This window comes from Typopeltis vanoorti, chromosome 7 (genome assembly GCF_054136105.1).
Source record: "Typopeltis vanoorti isolate ZY-2024b chromosome 7, IOZ_Tvanoo_1.0, whole genome shotgun sequence".
Classification (NCBI taxonomy): Eukaryota; Metazoa; Arthropoda; class Arachnida; order Uropygi; family Thelyphonidae; genus Typopeltis; species Typopeltis vanoorti.
Window position 1 is genome coordinate 94,447,799 of NC_143555.1, and position 22,221 is coordinate 94,470,019.

At 36.7% G+C, this 22,221-nt stretch overlaps 1 protein-coding gene across 1 annotated transcript in view; it reads left to right on the top strand.

Annotated features, from left to right (window-relative positions):
- Positions 1-22,221, top strand: part of p (WD40 repeat domain-containing protein pink) — a 306,375-nt gene that overhangs the window by 200,152 nt on the left and 84,002 nt on the right. Inside the window, exons 16-17 of the mRNA XM_090396034.1 lie at positions 2,111-2,224; positions 17,861-17,974. Of these exons, the coding sequence (XP_090252160.1) occupies positions 2,111-2,224; positions 17,861-17,974 (228 nt within the window). The remainder of the gene's footprint in view (positions 1-2,110; positions 2,225-17,860; positions 17,975-22,221) is intronic.

Consider the following 22,221-nt stretch of genomic DNA (forward strand, 5'->3'; position numbering starts at 1 on the left):
CACGGTGGGATTCGAACCTGCAGCCTTTTGGCTGAAGAGCGGATACACTAACCACTCAGCCAACCAGGTCGAATTTAAATTATTTAACCTCCTGACCTTGGATACACACTGTGATATTGCTTCCTCTAGATACCATTGACTCTCTAGATATCCCCCTCATGCACTGTCATAACCACCTGTCTTTTAGTTCCGGATAAACTTTTCTTCACTGAAAATTCCATGTTCTGCAACATTCCCAGTCAAGACCACACGATCGCTGTCCCCAGTCAGAGACATTGCAGCCACCTTGGTTATGGACTTATCTTCTAATCCTGTGACCAGATCCAACACTCATATCTCAAGTCCCCCCTCTATCACATGCTGCTTCAAGTAATTATCTCTCCGAGGTGTATAATTTCCATTTCCTTCCTGCTGTTGATATTTCCTCCTTTCAGTCTGTGTCCCTGGACTATTGTAACAACCAACTGTATATATTGTGCTGTTGTCTTTGATCTCACACCATATTACCTTAAAAGAACTGCCAGCCACCTGCCTGTCTCCTGCTCTTTTTGGCTGCAATTCATCTGCTATCATCAGCAGTATTCCTTTCCCCTTCCCTTCATTATAATTTAGTTGTAAGTTGAAAATTCTTCTTGATCAGTTTTGTAATTTGGAATTTCCTGTGGAAAGCGAGTAATTTTCCAATTTGATAATTTTTTAATAATTATTTGATAAGTTTATAAATGGTACTGTATCTCTCTCTCTCTCTCTCTCTCTCTGTGTGTGTGTGTGTGTGTGTGTGTGTGTGTGTGTGTGTGTGTGTGTGTGTGTGTGTGTGTGTGTGTGTGTGTGTGTCCACACACACACACACTATCAACTAATGAACAAAGTGTGATTGGATTTGAATTTTTAGTTCCTATTAATTCAAGATAGTTCAGCACAGTAAGGTTTGAGCTTAACGATTTCTTTGGGGCAAGAAATGTTCAGTAAATTTTGCACTGTTTTTTTTGTTTTATGTATTGGGCAGATCATTATACATCATCTGACACATAGTATAACATATGCATTTTTGTGGTATTTCATTTGTTAATGAATTGCATTATTGTAATCTCCACTTTGGGAAATTCATTATTTCCTAATATAACCATTAAAAGAAATTTGATCTTATCAAATGCATTTTTCATGGTGGTTAGCAAAAATCTTGCTATCCTCCTACATTTTGTTGGGGGATATGACTAGTGGCATGAAGATTATATTTATTCTAGTTTAATATTTAAACTAATGACAAAATTCCATACTTTGACACATTCAGAAGTATATAAAGTGCCTTGTGCCTGCATCTTGGTTCACTATGGACAGACAGGAAGAATTGCTAACATCTTTGGAGAGCATGTGGAAGCCATTTACAAACTTGAAAGATCATTTTTGAAGTCATTCCTAGCAAGCATTCTTGAGGAATAGAATACATGTCCAGTTTTCAATTGTTTACACTAGTCACTGGATGTAGTACCATCTATTTTTTCTCCTTTAGTGTTACATGGTGATCAGCATTCATTTTACACAAATGATGGACTCTTCAACTGTGTTATAAATAATTGTTTTAATTTCCCAACATTTCGACCTTCTTATTAAGGTCATCATCTGGAATATGCAGTATATATACAGAGACAAGCTAAATTACATTTTACATAGTATGATCTCTGTACTGTGTATATTTATATGTATACTCCAGATGATGACCTTAATATGAAGGTCGAAATGTCAGGAAATTAAAATAATTATTTATAACACAGTTGTAGAGTCCATCCACAATTTGTGTAAAATGAAATATAGTTTTTGTGTTCCGAAGATTTTCTGGTTTGAATTAATGAAATATCCACAGCTTAATAAATTGCATAATTTTTTTCTATAATTACATGATGCCATGAGTTAATACATTCAAATATGCATGTTATGAATAATAACCACCTAAGCCATGCTACATGACTAAAGCACAACTGAAAATGAATATGTTACTGTTCAAGAATACTATTACAGAACATCCCATTTTCTATTTGTCTATTATTTCCTCACTTCCCCTCCAGTTAGTTCTTTGATACAGTAGTTTGTGATTTTTTTTTTCTTCTTATAGTTTCCCAGTGATGGATAAGCTATTGCATCATGGGGAAGTCAGGCGGGAATGGATTGTGGAAACGATTAAACAAGATAAAACTGAAGAACTGAAGTGTACTTGTGGAGGTCCAAGGTAATGAAAATGTTTATTTCTTTAATTAAGTAGAAGAGATAATTTTCAATTAGTGGTTAATAGCATATGATTTCTGATATATCCAGAAAGTGAAAGGAGAGTCACAAAAATAGTTCTATAAATTTAATGTTGGTAAACATTGTCATAGAACTAATTTAATTTTGTAGGTAAGATGCTGAAGTGGTTTATTAAAGTTAACCTACTAAAGGATTACAATCATACAGAAGTGTTATGCCTAAGGAGATGAGGATGAAGGAGACAAAAACAATATTAATTGTTACAGCAGACATTGAAAGTCTACCTCTGCAGTTTCACATAATAAAACATTATTTTAAGCAAAATTTGTGTTGGAGAATGCTTATGCATTTCACATTACTATTATTCTATATGACAAAGAATGTAAGTATCCTTCTAACACTTGTAAATCTCGACACATATATTAAAAATAATATATTTGGATGTGATCTGGATCATCAAAAAAATACTGAATTAAAATGCAAATTTTAAAGACTTGGAGTTGCAAACTGTATTATGAACTTGAAAGCAAAATAATATGTACATTAATTCTCATTAGATATCTTATATATATAATATAATAAACTGACTTGAACATATTAATGCAAAATGAAAGAGAAAATAAGAATTCCAACTAAATCTAAAAAAAAAAAAAAAAAAAATGCAGTGTCAACACCATTCACCTGCTCTGAAATTCTTATTTACAGTATTTACTGGATATATGCTGCTTGGAAAGAAGTCAACAAACAGTCATGGCACCACCTTAATAAGATGTAGGACCTCCTTTCGCTGTGTGACTGCAGCAATCCTACAGGACATACTTTTCACAAGAATAAAAGTAGTTCTCAGTGGGAAATTTTGGACCATTCTTCCTGTAGGCATATAATGAGGTCCTGAACTGTTGTGGGATGGATGGCCTTGACCTCACCAGACAATCCAGTTCATCCCACAGATGTTCAGTAGGGTTGAGATCAGGGCTCTGTGGAGGCCAGTCAAGTGGGGTAGTGTTCATGTCTACAACCCACACAGTTACAGAAGCAGCCTTATGACACGGTCCATTGTCTTGCTGAAAGTGACAGTGGTCAGCTCTGTAGAAATACCACAAAGTAAGAAGCGTTGCATTGTTCAGAATGTTCAGATACCTCTCAAAGTTCAATGTTCATGGGCCACAAACAGAGGTCCGAGGACAAACCAGAATAAACAGGACCATACCATCACACTGCCAGCTCCAAATTTCATATTTGGAGTTATGCATTCTGGTAAGAGACATTCACTGGGCATCCACAACGGATCATGCTACAACCTCAATAGAGGGTGCAGCATAATCCATTGCTCCATAACACAGCTTTCCAAGCTTCTACATCCCACTGCACACACTGTATGCACCACTGAAGACAATGCTGCATGTTGGTTCAGATAATGTGAGGCTTGCATATTGCAGTCCTACCATGGAAACCCATGACCCATCTAGTGAGCCTCAGTTTTGAATGGTTTTGTGCAGATTCGTATTTCAGTCGATGCCTGGAATTCACATTCAACATATTAACTAATATTTAAGGAATTGACAGCGTATACTGGAAATATAGATTAAATAAACTTTAATATACACTTTCCGATATTTCGGCGAACGTTACGTTGCCATCTTCTTGGGAACTTACTAAAAAGACACGTGCACACAAGTACTAATACAACAAATGAGACTGAGGCTAGGACGCTAGCGTTTTCCTAAAGTCCTGATGGTGCCCCCTGGCAGGCTATATTGGTAGTTCTTGGCCTTTGGGCTGAAGTTCTTTTGATAAAAGTTTCCCAAATTTGGGGCAGTTTCATGCATCCAAATTTGTTGAGGTTTGGCATGTTCCTAAGGGCCGAGGTTGATTCCATGAATAGTCTTTCATACTTGACGTGACCTTAAGGAGAGATCTCTTCGCATGCAAGGCCCGCCATTATGGCAAACTGAAGCTGAAATTATCCAGACAACTCAACCGTCTGGCATTCCTAAAACGCTGCCGGGATAATCATGTCATCCCGAACTGTGTTAAATTCAAACACCGCTTCATCTCACAGAAAGCTCTCCGTATTTACAACCGCGCTAGCCAGGCATTACTTCGGGAACAAATTACCGCTACACGCGGTTCCCTAGCCGATATAAACAGCGCGATAGCAACGCTGGAAAACGAGCTTTCACATACGCTGAATCACGAGCTTTGGTCGGTCCTACATGACGTCTCGTGTACGGCAGCTAAAAAAGAATTTGAACGAGTACGAAGCCGACATATCAACAAGTTTGATAAATTAACAAAGAACTCGGCGTCGAAACTACAAACCAACACTGTTGTTAACCTATCGTCAGCTACCTTAAAGCCAGAAGCAATCCACGCTCTGTCACGTGGTCACAACTTCGCCATTGCTCCTAGGAAATTACCGGCCGAGGAATTAATGATTCAAATTGAACGCGGGATCCGCCAACGACATTAGATTGGATGTAGCCTGTGTTCTCAATAAAGCAAAACCTCCAAAATCCAACATATCCATTAGTGAATACAAGGCACTACAAGAATTGAAGAGAAACAAAAAAATAGTGATCACCAAAGCGGATAAGGGGAACGCCACTGTGGTACTCAATCTTAAAGACTACACAGGTAAGCTCAAGGCTTTATTATTAGATCGCTCCACTTACCTCCCCATTGATTACAATCCCACCAGCTCACAAATTAGAAAACTCCATAGGCTCCTTAAGAAGGTCACTTCTTGGCCTGTGGAGATTACCAACAGACTAAAACCCTATAACTCTAGACCCCCCCCGCATATATGGGCTCCCAAAAATACACAAAGAAAATGTGCCATTACGTCCCATAGTGGATGGCATTGATTCCCCCACTTACAACCTAGCCAAGCATTTAGCCAAAGCGCTCTCACACTATACTGGCAATACACCATCACACATAAAAAACTCAGCCCACTTCAAAGCCAGTATAGAAAACCTTACACTCCAACACAATGACATAATGGTCAGTTTTGATGTCTCCTCCCTATTCACGAATGTCCCTCTCAAAGAAACCTTAGAGCTAATCCAAGCTAAATTTCCTCCCGATATCTCAGCCCTATTTCAGTTTACAATGAACTCAGGCTATTTCGTTTGGCAGGAAAAATTCTACAAACAGATAGAGAGGACAGCCATGGGTTCACCACTTTCCCCACCCTTGGCCAACTTTTTCATGGAGATGTTTGAAGAGAAAGCCTTAAACTCAGCCCCACAAAAACCTACCATATGGCTTCGCTATGTTGATGATGTTTTCGCTATTTGGCCACATGGCCCGGATTCACTCCTCTCCTTCCTAACACACTTGAACAACCAACACCCTAGAATCAAATTCACCCTGGAAAAAGAGGAAAACAATAACCTCCCCTTCCTAGACACACTAGTCACCCGCCAACCTGATGGAACCTTGGTTTTCTCAGTTTATAGAAAACCCACCCATACAGGCAGATACATTCACCAACAATCCCACCCCCCCCCCCCTCACAACAATATGGAGTTATTAAAACATTATTCAACAGGGCAAAAATAATCTGTTCTAATGATCAAGCCCTAACCTCTGAACTAAATCACATCCGTGACACTTTCTCAGCCAACGGCTACCCCCTCCAAAAAATCCAAAAAATACTTAACCCAGTTATCCACAACCCACCACCCCCTCCCCCTCACAAAAAAGATTACTCTAAATCCATCACCATTCCCTACATCCGAGGCACCTCGGAAAAAATCAACAAAATCCTAAAAAACATGACTTGACCACTTGTTACAGACCACATAGAAAATTGGCATCCCTTATCTGCTCCACTAAAGACCAACCACTTCCTCTAGACCTACCTGGTGTATACCAGGTCCCTTGCAACTGTTAATTGTCGTACTTTGGCCAAACAGGCAGGACAACAAATATCAGAATCTTAGAACACAAGGACTACATCCGATTTCACCAGTACAGCCACTCTGGGCTTGCAGACCACGCTCTGGATACTCGCCACAGAATAAGATGGAAGAAAGCCACAGTAATACACCGCAGCAAGTTCAAGTATGAAAGACTATTCATGGAATCAACCTCGGCCCTTAGGAACATGCCAAACCTCAACAAATTTGGATGCATGAAACTGCCCCAAATTTGGGAAACTTTTATCAAAAGAACTTCAGCCCAAAGGCCAAGAACTACCAATATAGCCCGCCAGGGGGCACCATCAGGACTTTAGGAAAATGCTAGCGTCCTAGCCTCAGTCTCATTTGTTGTATTAGTACTTGTGTGCACGTGGTCTTTTTAGTAAGTTCCCAAGAAGATGGCAACGTAACGTTCGCCGAAATATCAGAAAGTGTATATTAAAGTTTATTTAATCTATATTTCCAGTATACGCTGTCAATTCCTTAAATATTAGTTATTATGTCTAACCAGCGTATAAGCCTCTCAACAAGAATAATTCAACATATTGGCCGACGAATGGTGGTTTTTACATATTATCCTTCATAGTACCCTACCGTCACATTCTGTGAGTGTGGTGGATTATTCACTGCAGGTAGCATTTGCAGTTGACTCCCTGCGCTTCCATCTCAGTATGGTATCACTGATTGTTGACCTGGGATGGCCCAATTTGTCAACAATTTGCTGAATACATAGGCATGCAACATGGCACTCTGTCAGTTCCCTTCTCAATGGCCATTCCATCGAGACACAGTTGCACTTACTCAGGAGCATCTTCTCCTTCGAATTTATACCAACTACAAACACATGACTCGTTACACACCACAATGCACCTTACTTGTTGGAATTGCCATTGAATTCTTTCCAAGCTTAATCTTTGAAAATTTTAGATTTCACTGGTTTTTAAAGAATTCTTTAAAATGACTACATGAAGAGAGCTAATATAAAAAACTTTATTAAACCTATAAATGCTTGACTAGTTTCATTTCCAGCAGGTACATTTAGTCAGTAGTGTGTTTAGTTTATGTAAGAGCAAATAGCTAGAAATGCATGAAATTAGGTGTACCAGCTGGTATTGCCGTTGTACCATGCAGTGCATAGTCAAGGTCTAATATGAGATTTCTGATGAATGAAAACCAAACATGCTGTGGTTCAAAACTCATTTTTCTATCCAGTATCTAATAGAATATCTGTTGGAAAAAGTACCCAAAGTTTCTTCTCTAGTCATGTTTACCAACCTGGTTGGCTGAGTCGTTAACGTATCTGCTTGTCAACCAAGGCTGTAGGTTCAAATTCCACTGCAGGCACGGATGTTTGTAATTGACTTTCAGTGGCCAATGATTTTCATCTTCTGGTGTGAAACCACTGCCTCTCTTATTTGGAGGCCTGCAGTGGTTTGAAAAATTTTACCTTTGGTCTTTAGAGCAGGGTTTCCAGATTATAAAAAAACAACAAATATATATATATATATATATATATATATATATACAGTGGAACCTTGGTTGTCAAACTTAATTCGTTCCCGAAGGCAGTTCGGAAACCGAATTGTTCAAAAACTGAAACCATTTTCCCATAAGAATTAATGTAAAATGGATTAATCCATTCCCCAGATGATTGCTTATTTAAACCTTTATAACAGTACTTCATGCATGAGATCGTATACAAACATAATGAAAATGCATAAAATCTTACATAAAAAGAATAAACACAATAAATAGATAAAATAGAAACGAAAATTTAGCTTCACTTTAACTATACGTACAGAGGAGAGTTGATGGCGTAAGTGGAAGGAAGTGACTAAGGGGAGTCCCCTTCCATAAAAACATTATTTATTTTTTATTTTATTTTATTTATTTATTTATTTTTCAGTATTGTACAGATCATTGATTTCGGCATACTGAACTGCATAGCAAGATCCAAGACAGGAACGCCATTTTCATATTTGGTTGCGATTTCTTTTTTCATCTCTATCGTGGTTCTAACAACTTTTCTTTTCGCTTTGCTGCTATCATTATTCTTCTGACATCCCATGGTGGCTTAATTAATAATAATTTATGGAAAAAAAAACGAGAAAACTCACTGCAAACTCGAGCAGGTGTCTGCACTGAACAAAGGCTGCCGCGTAACTGATGCTTTCCCGCCTTACAGCTCAGCACGTGTAGCATGTGATTGCCGTTTGCCTGTTCGGGAACCAAAATTCTGTTCAGAAAATATGTTTGGGAACCAAATTGCTCGAGAACAGAGGCATTCGACAACAGAGGTTCTACTGTATGTATATATATATATATATATATATACACATATATATTCCCAAGGTTAAAAAACCTTTTTACATATATATATATTTATATGAAATCAATAAAAATAGAAAACTACATTCTTAGCTTGCCCACAATACAAATGTACTATAGGTTTACAAATGAACCTTTCGTGGGTGGGAGCAACATAAAAAAAAATTGTAAGCAGGTTAGCAATATTTAAGCTTGCTAGAAGGTCTGATAATTCTATTTCTATTCTGTTGGTTCTCTCTTTCAGCGAAGTGGCAAGTGTAAGTGAAGGATAGAAAAAACAATCATTGGCGAGTGATTCTGTTTTTGCTACATGTGCAGTACCAGAAGTTTGATCAGATTGGAGATTTGTGAATCTCTGGCATCTACAATGGTCTTAAAGATGCTCACAGTTTTATGAATCTTGAGTGCTGCATAGATTCTTCAAACATGTCGGTACTTGGAAACATTTATTTTATTTTTTTTTTTTTTTCCCCCTTCATCCAGCCACTTGTCAAGCTTTTTTTGTCAAGTCATTATTTCCACTTTGGAGATATTGTAAGGGACTAAAACAAAATTGAATCCATTTTCATAATCTCTTATTGAGACAAGGTGTATGAAGATGAATTTTGACTTTGAAGTGTGTTCAAATGCCTGTTCTGCTTTTTCCACTCATTCAGTGCAGTAAGAACCATGGCATTATCGTGCATCACATTTGGTCTTGGGAGGTTGGCAACCATGTCACAGAACTTTTTTCTTTCTTTGCTGCTCTGGAATGATTTGCATCACTTTGTAGAGTAGCACAATACCAGCTACTGATATGCATTCATTGTTTATTTTAATTTTCATTCATTGTATTCTTTTGTATTGCTTACTGTGATGTTTACATCTTGTGCTCCTTATGAACTGAATTGAAAGAGTTTCATTTTGATATCTAGAACAGGAGTTCTAGATTAGATTATTTAACCCTTAGCCTGCTCACAGTACTAATATACTACAGGCTACAACCTTTGTGGATGAAATTCACATTAACAAAAATATTCAAATACTAATTAGTGACTATGCAAATTTTAATACATCTTCTTACTCATATTGTCAACCTCTGGATAAGAACTATGAAGAAGTTCAGAAAAACTCAACCTGTTATTCTTGACATTTCCAAAACGTGAAAGAATAGGGAATGTCCATTTAACATGATACTGTTTACTGTGACATATATTACCATGATTTTGCATCTGAAACATGGTTTTTTTTTCGGTTTGTTTCAATAAGTGAAATTTGGTAACACCTGTCTGCTACAAGTGTATATACTTAGGAATGGAGCAAAGAACTGTAATACACAAATGTCTTGTCAGGAAATAATTATTAAACAGATGCTGTAAATGTTTTTTTTTTTTTTTTTTAATGTCCATCATTTGATGCATTTTGTGCTTAATTATGTATTAGTTGGTTAGTTATAAGAATTTTTACACTAAGTAAGAGAGAAGAAAAAATCTGCAGTTTTTCATCTGGTCTCATGCATTATAACAAGATATATTGTGCAGATAGTACCACAGCAAAAAGAGATGAGATAAAACATTCTGTGCTGCCATGTTTTGCATGAAATTCTCAATCAAGTGGTTGCTCTCATGATACAAAGAGACGTGTCATGATCAACTGTGAAAGGCATTATCATTAGTGAGATCTTGCAAAGCATGCAAAAAAAAGCTCTTTAAAAGTGAATAAATTCAGAGGGGAATGTAATATTTTCTTTTTTTTTTAAAGAAACTATTGAAATGGTTTGCAAATGTGAAAAAAAGATACAAATATGTTGGTAGAAATTATTTGTGAGAGGAGGATAAAACATTCTGTGGTCAGATGTCATTCAAGACACTCTCAGTCCAAAGATTACACTCATAGAGTTACAAATAGTACATTAGCATAAACATACACTAATGCTGGAACTATTTGAAATAAGATTGAGGAGCCTTAGCATTGGTTAGTTCAACTTGGATGTTGCAGTTATTTTAGGTATATAGGTAGTTGTAGGTGATTGACAGAGAATGATATAATCATAGGGATAGAATGCATGGAGTATAATATTTTCACAGAGGGAACAAAATGGGAGGTGGGGTTTATCAGAATCAGGAGGAGTTCATTTGAGGCTATCTGGTGTGAGATAGAAGCAATAGGATGAAATATATAGTTGCTTCTAAAGACCAAAGGATATAAGGAAGAATATAAATGTCATGCCTTGACAAATTAGCACAATGAAGGCAGGTAGAGTAATTATTATGGGGCTTCAATTATGGAGGCATAGATTGGGAGGAGCATTGCTGTAACTAGGCAGGTGCACAGGCACAGGACCCAGGACAAAAAAGTGGGCCTGAAATGGGGTATCAAAAAAATAATCAGTATTATATTTTCATTTTCAAATTTTAAATTTTGCCACCACAGGGGCCGATTCCTTATGGGGAGGAGGATTGTCACAAGATGGAAGAAATGGAATTTATACAGCTGCCAAGAGATAATTACTCAGTCGATTCAGCCAATGTGTATTTCATTGCATGTTTGCCATAGTGATGTTATTTGTTTAAAATTACCTAGTCACTCTCTCTCTCTCTCTCTCTCTCTCTCGGATCTCCTCGTGTCTGAGACTCGTGACCTTCCTGATGATGCTTCACCATTTCTTTCTCTCCTGTGCTTCTCTTATTGCTTGTTCTAGTTTAAGTCCAGTGATTCTTGATATTTGGTCAATTCACCTGTTGGGGGTTTTTCTCTTTTTCTTTTCCCACAATGTTTACCCAGGATGATTACTTTTTCCAGGCAGTTGCCTTCCTTTCTACATATGTGTTCAAAATATTGCAGTATTCGCTTTTCAATTATGTTTATCAGTCTTGTTTGGATATTCAGTTCTCCTAGGATACTTTTATTTGTTTGCTTTTCTGTCCAAGACACTCTTAACAATCTTTTCCAGCACCAGAGCATGAATGCCTCAATTCTTCTTCTGTCATCTTTTGTCATAGTCCAAGACTTAGAAGCATAGAGAAAGATAGGAAAAAACTGAAGTTTCTACAAGCTTCATTTTTGTCTTTTTGGAGATGTGCTTTTCTTTCCAAATCTTGGTTAAATCAGTCATCGCTTTCTTAGCTAGTGCTATTCTTCTTCTTATCTCTTTTTTTCATCCATCTTTTTTTGTTATTATCACTCCAAGGTAGTTGAAATGGTCGACAATTTCAATTCCTTCTATATCTATCTCTTCTGCATTGTTTGAAATCATTATTTTGGTTTATCTTGATTTATTCGTAAACCATGGCTTAGGCTTTCCCATTCTAATTGATTTAGGATGGATTTTAATTCCTGTTCGCTTGTTGCTATTTTATCACTGTGTCATCTGCATATCGAAGGTTAGTGATTGTTTGGCCACCTAATTTAATGCCTCCATTCCACTTTTCTAGAGATCTTAAAATTACCTGAGACAACATATAATGGAAGGAACATGATATTCTAGTGTGCTGAATCTAGTCATAGCACCAGAGAACTTAGCAGTAACCAACGTAGACACTCTGCCTCTACTTTGGGAAACTGTTTGGTCTTGAAGTGGGAGATTGCCAGACATGCAGAATTTCCTGCAAATAAGGGATATGTGAGGAATTAAAAAGCAGGTGATTATGACAAATGAAGAAATCAGCTTTGAGCAGTGCTATGGCATAAGAATATGGAAGGGAGAATGTCAACTGTATTTACTTGAATATAACTCCCCCTCATGTATATCTTTTACCCCTGATTTTACTTTACGAAAAAAAAAATTAAAAAATCTCGCATTTAGTTCACACGAAAAAGTTTAAAACTTTAAAAAATAGATAGTGAATATTGTTATGGCAATTTCAGATATTTTGGAATTCGGTTGAAGAGAATCAGCATTTTAATTCGACAATTATCAGCTTGCCTTTGTCATTGAGTGGCATGATCTTCTGTTAATACCACAATAATCATATGCATAGAGATGGAAGCAACTAGTTAAGGAAATGTGGGAGTAAGAGCATTGATTTCTACACGATCTTGGATTGCACGGGGGGTGGATTGAGATTAAGTGGCCATTATTAGAACTGTTGTACAACTGGATTTTGAGAACTTGAGACATGATTTTGCCAGAAATAATTAATTCAGATGCATTGTTGCTAAAAGACTCAAATATATTTCGTGATGAAGGTGAGCTGCCAATTGCGTAAGTAATGTTAATAATTAAAATGTAAATGCATTCGATTTAAAAATAATGTGAGCAATTATAAATTATAATGAATACTGAGGATTTAATTATAAACATGAATTTATTTAATTATAAACATGAATTTAGTTTTTTCCTGAAAAATTTTAGTTTCCAAAAATCCTGCATATATCTCACACCACAATTTTTTAACTTTAATTTTGGGGGAAAAGTGCAAATTATATTCAAGTAAATACAGTAATGGAGATATTCAAGGGGTATTTAAAGAAAGCAGCATCAGATTGTATATCCAGAATCAGGTAGAAGACGAATAGCATCATTAAGCAGGAGTTGCAGAAAAAGAAAATGTGGAGGGAATATAAAGAAAAAGGTAATCAGCAAGCCCATGAACAGCACAAGATGGTACTGTTCATGGCAATGTAAGATATTCTAGAGCCAGATGTGACATTGACTTATTGAAGAACAGAGGTAGATGAGTTGAAATTACTTCTGATGTTGCAGAACCTTAATACTAACGTGGCCATGAGATTAGATGGTATAATAATTTATGTATTACTCCTGAAGTATCACTTGGCCTTTAATTTGCATTATCTGTCTTGGATCATCCTTTATGCAGTGAAACTATTTTGTCTCTTTTCACTTCCTTGGCACCCTCCCAGAACTGACCTTCAAATTAACCAGCTTGGTCAGAGGAGGTGCCTAAGGAGTGGAAAGAGAGCAAAATAATCCCACTACATAAAGAATGATCCAAGACAGAAGTTGCATATTATATGCAAATCAGTATCTCAGGAGTAGTAGTTAAGGCATTGGAGAAATTGGTATAAATAGAATTCAGGACTGGGTGGACAGGAATATGATACTTTATGGGGGGGTGGAAGACACATGATTTTGTGAAGGGTAACTCTTGCCTTAGTCATGCTTACTTGACTTATCATAAGTGACAACTGAGTTGGATAATGGAAATGGCTACTCATAATACTGCTGGGTTTTGCAAAGGCATTCAACAGGACACTGTCTGGAACTCTGTTACATAAATTGGAGCAGATGAGAATAGATATGAAGCTAGTGATTTGGACAAGAGGGTGGTTGATGAACAGATATCAAAGCATGATTTATGGTAGGGCGGGAGGGGGGGGGTTTGAGTACAGGAGACCGCAAGTGACTAGTGGTGTGTGCAGGGCTCAGTACTTGATCCTCTGCTATTTAATTTATACATCAGTAATATAGGAAATGATTTAAGGGGAAATATTCTGTTGTTTGCTGATGATGCAAAGCTGTCAATGAAGATAATGTAGAGATCCTGCAGGATGACTTAAATAGACAGGCAGTGTGGGCAAAGGTAAATGTGTGCCAGTTAACATGGTGAAGTGTAAGGCCATGCACTTTGGGATGATGAACTCACAAACCATGTACTATATTGATGAAACTATACTGCAAGAAATTGATGAAGCTAGGGACTTGAGAGTTATTATGGATAGAGATGTATTACAAAGGTGACCAAAACATCACATCAGATTATGTGGCTGTTGAAACACCAACAAGCAGGCCACATCTGGACTGCCATGTGCAGATCAGATCATGTCCCCCTGGATTCTGTGAGGATGAAGAAGTGATGAGGAGAATCCAGATGCAAGTGATCAAGATTATGGCTGATCTATTGAATGCTCATTACAAGAATGGATTGAAGGTCTGTGGACTTCAAAAACTAGCTGATAAGTGAATAAGATGGGCCATGATAGAAGCATGTAAGTTATTAGAGGTTTTATAGAATTAAAGCATACGACTTTTTTTCAGTACATGGCAGGAATGGAGAGAAGAAGAGGTAACCCCTGAAAATTGTATAGGAATATGATTAGAAAGGATGTTAGAACTAGATTTTTTGCTTGTAACTGGGTTGCCAGAGGTAGTTCTGAGTACTTCATTAATGAATAATTTCAAGAAGAGTATGATAGGTATTGTACAACTGTGGATAGAGTGAGTCTCCCACAATGAGTCTTTAACTCTATAGAAATGTCCCAAGAAATAATAATAATAATAGACTTATGTTTTGAGATTTTGGAACATCTGAATCATTGTTATTATGAAAGGTGTTTGTGATAACTAGGGTTATCACACACCCAATCGCACTTCCCCTTTAAAAAAAAGAAAAAGGAAGTGTGATATTAGTGACTTTCTTTCAAACTAATGCATCTAAAAAAGTGTTGCCTATATCATTGAACAAACTTGAAAGAGTTAAATGTGTGGCTAAGAATACATTTCATGAGATTAAAAAGCCTGCACAAGGTTCCATACAGGTTAAGCCAAGTGAGGTAATTTTATTCCTGCTTGAAAAGAAACTGATGAATTGGTTTACAGAGAGAGAGGGACTTCAAAGAAAAAAACATACAGATCTGTCAGCAAAAATAATATGTGAAAAAAGCATGGACCCTGTTTTCTGATCTGAAGAAAGAAGATATCCAAGTTGTCCTCGAATTTGAGCAAGCTGTGAGTAGTTAAAACATTTTAAGAATAGAAATGAATTAAACTACGAGGTATGGGGGAGGCAACATCATCAGATAAAGCTGCAGCTAACAAATTTCCGGAAAATTTTGAACACTTGGAAAGGTAAAAATCTTGTCCATGATTATTCATCTTCAAAGCATCAGGACCTGTTACTGTGATTATGATCCAACTCATGGTGCAAAATCTGAAGGAAATGGTTGATGAGACACACAACTGAAATCATTATTGTTTTCATATCACCCTGATGACAGCATTCTAAGCTTGGTTAGTAACTGATTCTCAAGTTGAGAATCAGTTACTAACCAGTTGAGAATCAGTTACCATGTACATTTATCCTGAATGAGATATTAAAATTGAAACATGAGAATATTGATTCTTTTTTTAGGAACATAATTCACTTTTCCCACCTTCAGAATAATATTAAGAATGACCAGAAAACTTCATCCAAGTTATTGATCTGTGATTCCATAGATGTGATTGTGTTTTGGTTTAGAACAGGTTTCCAAAGAAAACAATTTTCATTTAAATTGTTATAATGTTCATTTTTTTTTTTTTTTTGCATATTATTAAAATACAGTGATATTTGTGTTATATTTTTTATTAGCAGGTTTCTGAAAAAGATATTTTCCATTTAATGTTTTTTTTTTTTTTTTGCTAAATTTTAAGGATGTTCTTAAAAAAATCAAAGTGGAATTTGCAAGTATGTTTATTTTTAACATGCTTACTTTCTTGACAAAGGAAAGATTATATTTTGTTTACATATTCTTTATTGGAGCACTGTCTATGTACTATCATTATAAGCATGAAGCAACATTTAGATAATTTTATTGGGGAAGAAAACTGGTCCTCATTGATTTTTTTTTTTTTTTTTTTTTTTTTTTTTTTTGTCCAGTTAATAAGAGTAAGCAGACACCTGCTGTATTCAATAGTCTACTCCTTTATTTAGAAAAGAAAAGAAAAGTATGTTACTCACCATTGTTTCACTCTGGAATGTGGACCCTATTATAGTGCAACACTGACACTACTAGGTTAGTTAATAAAATTTGTATTTGGAGGATCCAAAATGAAACTTGGATCCCTTTTTTGAAAAAGACTAGTTCTAAATTCCTGATAAGAATTTTGCTTTTGGGTGAGCTGAAAATCATTTCAAGGCATGATCCCAATATACTCCACTTCAGTTATTATAATAGCATTTGCTTAAAAGAGAGAAAGGAATTTTGAAAGTGCATTGCACCTAATTTCAGATGCTTGCTATCATGAACTCAGGTGTTCATGTAAACGTTTTGCATTGAATTCAGGTCGGAGTTGGTCTCGTGTGCTCAAATGCTTTAAAAGTTGCTAATTTTCAATACTTATTCAAAATTTGAATATTTAACATTAGAATTAATAACTGAAATTTAATTTTTAAGTTTTTATTCAAGATCTTCCATCCAAAAGGGAAGGAATGTTTTTTTTGGTGTTTTTTTTTAGTCGAATATTAAGTATTTAAAAGTTATTTTGATTGTAACTTTATTTCTTAAGGAAGTTACAACATACAATAATATTAACTGAAATAAATTTAATTAATATTCAAATTTCCATCATCAGAGTGACTATAGTCTAACCTAGTGATAAATAAATTTTCAACATCTTTCTCTAAATCCAGAGTAATTTTTAAAAAAAGGTGATAAACCTTTTGGCAACTCCCATAGGCACAGATGACTTGCTACTGCTTCTGCCTGGTATCTCCAGCTCTGGGCCTGGCTCCCACTGAAGAGACCTCAATAAAGGTCGAAACTAGTCTGGGTAGATGGCCAATCCCTTTAATGCATAACAGTATACATATCCACATAGGAAATGTGTTTTGCATTATGGGAGATACTGGGTTAGAAGTGCCTGGTAGCTTGCTCCACCTTTGCCACGAGTTGCCTTGGTGTTGCACTACTTACTGGATAAGATAGTACAACACTATATTTAGTCCTGAAGATATTTTCAGGCGCAAACTTTGTTTGCTCTCACTGGGATAAAGGATTAAACTAAATCTATTATTGACTACACTAAAGTTATCACTATTCCATACATCCATCACTGCAGCCACTCAGAACTTGCTGATTATGCTTTGGACACTTGCCATAGAAAGGCCGGAAGAAAGTCACTTGACTCCATCATAGGAAATATAAATATGAAAGAATTCCTTGAATCTGCTTCTGCTCTAAGAAACTACCCTAACTCAGTAAATTGGGTTGTATGAAACTGTCCCAAATTTGAGAAGCGCTCATCCTCCATACTTCAGGCCAACAGCCAAGGAACCCAGTTTAGCCCAATATATGGGACACTAATTTGGATTTTAGGCCTACTCTCAGTTGACATACTTCATCTTCATTACTTCATATCTTATTATATTTTGTTTGCTGATGATGGAAATTTGACTTGGCTGAAATATTGGAATATTAATTAAATTTATTTTAGTTAATATTAGTGTATGTTGGAACTTCCTTAAAAATACAGTTTTGTGAATAGCCAATGTAAGGAGTCAATAAGCTTTACCACCAGACTGTTTTCGTTGTACTAGACCTAACACCTTTATAATACTTATTTGACTTATTACTGAATTATGTATGTTCATATCAGAATTATTTTATTGATAATAAATTATCTTAAACTCATTAAAGTTAGTTATGTAAACCTTTTATTTTAGGCCAGGTTCCCATCAGTATATTTGGAAGCAACAAGAACTGCTTCTACAGATTATTACTTCTACTAAAGACCAGTATCAGTATAATAATCTACTAGATCTTTGTTATCAGCATGGGTAAGGTTTCCTTTATCAGAAACTTTCATTTTCTTGTGTGTGTGTCTTTGCATGCAATGCACTTATTTGTTTGTTGTGACACAGGTATCTTAGTGCAGATATCTAAAGGCAGATCAGTAATGTATTGTAAGAAACCTGCCAGCTTGTAAATCTTGGGAATATGTTAAGAGTAAATATTTGGCTCTGAAATCAGTCATTAGCGTAGACTATTTTAGGATTAAATTCGAAACACTGAGTGTGTATCAAGATTTTTAGATTAATTAAATAAAAGTTATTAATTTCTAAAAGTGACAATACTGAATAAAATATCAAATTTAATAACTTTTTTTTAAATTCTATCTACCAATAATTGTCTGAACACTTTAGCAATTTACAAGTGATGCCGGCAGGTGAACCCTGATATTGGGTATGTCCATTTTTGGCTTTGATCTCCTCCTGTACCCTTTGAGAGAGGCTTTTCACCAATGTGTGGCAGACATCAGGTGGAATTTTTCTCCATTCCTCCAAAGTAGCACTGAGTTCAGAGACAGAATGAGAATGTGCTGTTCTGGACCTCAATCACTGCTCCAATTCATCCCACAAGTTTTCAATGGGATTGAAATCAGGACTCTGCGCAGGTGTTGAATGGGTCTTAAATGACATTAGGTCATTTAACACCCATTTCTTCATACCATTCCATAACAGCTGCAGCTTTGTGGCATAGGTCATTGTCGTCTTGATAGTAACACAGGTTTGTTCCATAAAAACTTTGTAGTGCAGGCAAGAACCTGATTATCCAGTATATCAAGGTACTGAGCTGCATTCATAGAACCATGGACAACGACCAGTGGTCCCACTCCAAACCAGCTGAATGAACCTCCACACCATTACTCCTCCACCATCACCAAACTTTAAAGTGGGTACAACATGCTGTGGTAACAAGCATTCACCATGCTTTAGATACTCCTTCACATGGGATCACATAGAGAAAAGCTTTTATATCGCATAGAAGTCATTACAGATCTTAGAATCAGCATCTTCTATGAAGCACTCAACCAACCTCAACAAGTATGGTAGCATTAATTTATCAAAGATCTGGGAGACTATCGTTTTAAGACCTAATAGCCAAAATTCTTTTAAATTAATTTTGTAATCATCTGACCCATAAAGGGTGCCATGTAAGGACATTAAGTGTCAGTTACAATTTTTAAATCATTTTTACAATTACTTAGTTTAGTGCTGTGTGCCTGTCACAGTTATCATTGTGCTGGGTAGAGAACTAGCAAAATATTAGTGAGTTTAATAAACATATTTTCTTCCCTCTTGGTGTTGGTTATTACCATTAAGCATGTTATGAATAATGAGCAACACCTAAGCCTTTCTTTATGTATTGTAGCCAAAATGTAGGTAATCAGGAAGACAAATGTGGAATGCAGTCCATTCAAGGTGATCTGGTGTGAGATAGAAGCTAATTGGATAAAATATACAATTAGTTGCTACTATAGGCCAATGAATGCAAGGAAAGATGTGAAAGATATGCATCAACAAATTAGCAAAATTAGTGCAGGTCAGGTAATTATTGTGTAGCACTTCAGTGGGAAAATAGATTGGAAAAAAGGAAAGATCCCATGAATGAAATCAAATAGAATTTATTCACCTACTATGAGATAATTACTTGAAATACCATGTGATGGAAGAGATTTGGGGTTTGAAAGTGCTGGACACATCAGAGGATGTGTCCATTATCAAGATAGCCACAGCAGCTGTCTCAGTTCCAGTTAAGAGAAAATTATAAAGTTCAGAAACATGTAGAATTTTCAGTTCAAGAAGGGGTATATGTGGAATTACAATGCTGGTGAGTATGACAAGCTTATGAGACAGCTCAAATTAGTTCTATGTCATTAGAATCTGCAAGGGAACATTAGCATCGCATGGGAGAAAATGAAGAGTTGTCTGAAGGAATCAGTATCAGACTGTATACATGTGGTCAAGGATAATACTCCCCCCTTATCCTCTGAAGGCAGTGATTGTTTCTGGATGAGCAGTGCTCTCTCTTGGCTGTGTTATCTCTTTCCAATTAGTTCATGTTATCAAACATCATTAAAGAGTTGTGCTCTTTCTAAAATTCCATAATTGTCTTATTGTTGGCACTGGTGGATTTCATAAGTTTACTAACCATAAATGAAGAATCTTTTATTTGACCATAGGCACAAATAAGTCTCATTGTGTTTGTTCTCTTGGCAGAATTCAGCTATAGTTCAATGTCCAAAGTTGAAAGCCACTCTAGAGTCTCCTTTGACACCGTGGAAACGTCAAAGGGGGGGGGGGGGAGTCACTGAATGATATGTTTGATAGTCTGTAGAATATGGGTGAATAGTAAAGCCTTTTTGCCATATTACACTTATGTAGGAGAAAGCCAGGCTGGTGGCTGCAGGGGTCTTTCACAAGAGAGCCATTTGTTGGTAAGTTCATAGCCCATTGTTGGTTCCACTTCGTGAGTTGAAAGTGTTGGACCAGAAGGGCTTTGGTTATGTCTCAAAATGGGTACCTTGACTTCAGGCAGGTTCTAGGGGGATTTATAAGGGTTGAGTGGAGAAGCGGTAAGAGTTTTGTGATTTTCTCCAGTTCTTTTAGTGAAACCTGTCTTCATGTATTTGGTGGGGCTATGTTGGAAAGCACTGGTAGCCATGGCAGGTGGGTGGATTTCAGGTCCCACTAATCTGTACTGTGTGTGTGGGGGGGGGCTATAGGAATTGGTTCTGTACACATGTGCAAGTCACACTACATGATTTTCCAAAGTCTGATCAATGTGTTTGGATATGCATCGTTATGTTCAGTTAGGAGTCAATAATGTTTGTGAGCATTTCTTTCCCAGACTGGTTTGCAGTCTGCAGCAGAGTAAACAAGGGCCAGGCCTGAGATCATAAGTACCTCAGCTCTGAAACCCCATGCTAGTTCCACTTAGTCTTAAGATGATGATGTTTCTCATTTTTATTTTGTTTTTTGCTTTACAAATATGATTTTTAGGTCAGACTTCTATCTAAGTTCTCTCCCAGGTATTGCAGATGAGGATCATGCTTGACTGGGCTGCCAAAGAAAATTGGTTGAGTTGGCAGTTTGCCTCCTTGTTGTTAAGATGGAAAGGTGTGGACACTGTTTTGGTGGTGTTTAGCTTTAGGTGCCACTGCTCAAAATATTTCTCGAGAATCTCCTGATCTGTGTTTAGGGCAGTCTCCAGGGAATCGAAAGAAGGAGATTGGTGGAATATCACCATGTCATCTGCGTACATATATTTGCTTGATCTTGTGAGAGGAAATGTCTGAGATATAGATATTAAAAAGAGTTGGAGCCAAAACAGAGCCCTGAGGGCAAGCCATTCTGAAGGAATCTGGGTCTGCTTTTCCTTCCTCCAATATGAACCTGAATTTTTCTGTTTGTGAGCATGGATTCTAGGAAGTGTAAGATTTTTTGCATTTTATGATGAAACTGAGCTTTGAGAGCAAGCCTCTGACCCAGACTCTATCATAGGCTAATGTAAGTCAATGAAGAGTAATGACTTGGGAACCGCAATTATCTTAGATTCTCACCAGAGGGGCTGAAAGTTCTCTAGTAGAGATGACAGTGGAGAACAGGGCTGAGAGCCATGGCTTTCCACTCTTGATAGTGTTTAAGGAAGTTACCTGAAGGAAATCCAGGTAAATTCCTAGATTTCCTCTGTTGTGATTGGGCTACAGAGGTCTGAAGTTTTAGGACTTGAAGCTAAGTTTTGTCTCAGAGTGGCTTGTATGTCCTTCTTTCTGGGGGTGTTTGGAATGATCTTAATGATTTCAAGTAGAAAGCTGGTACATATTCAAATTTTCAAATTGTGCGCAAAGGGGTCAGGTGGTAGCACTCAACAGTATAAAAGGCTGCACTAAGCAAATTGTCTTTGAAGGAAGCTATTTTCGTGAAGGAATAAAGTTCAAACTTGGATGTCTTGCAGTGTTTTCATATCACAAATCATGTCAAGAATAATTCTTCCCTGCATTCATGCAGGGAAGAATTATTGGAAAGCTTGAAGCTGCAGAAATTACTGATATTGTTTTTTTAACCTATAATGAGGTTCAACAGTTTGTGCAGAAATTATTTCATTCTTGTATACAAGGTGACAAGTATACAAAAAGAGTTTACAGCATTTGGGGGGGGGGGGGAGGTAAATATGATTTGAAGAAAATGTTTGTACATTTTTAGCAGGATGGACTTGCTGACTTCCTGCTTTGCATTTGTTA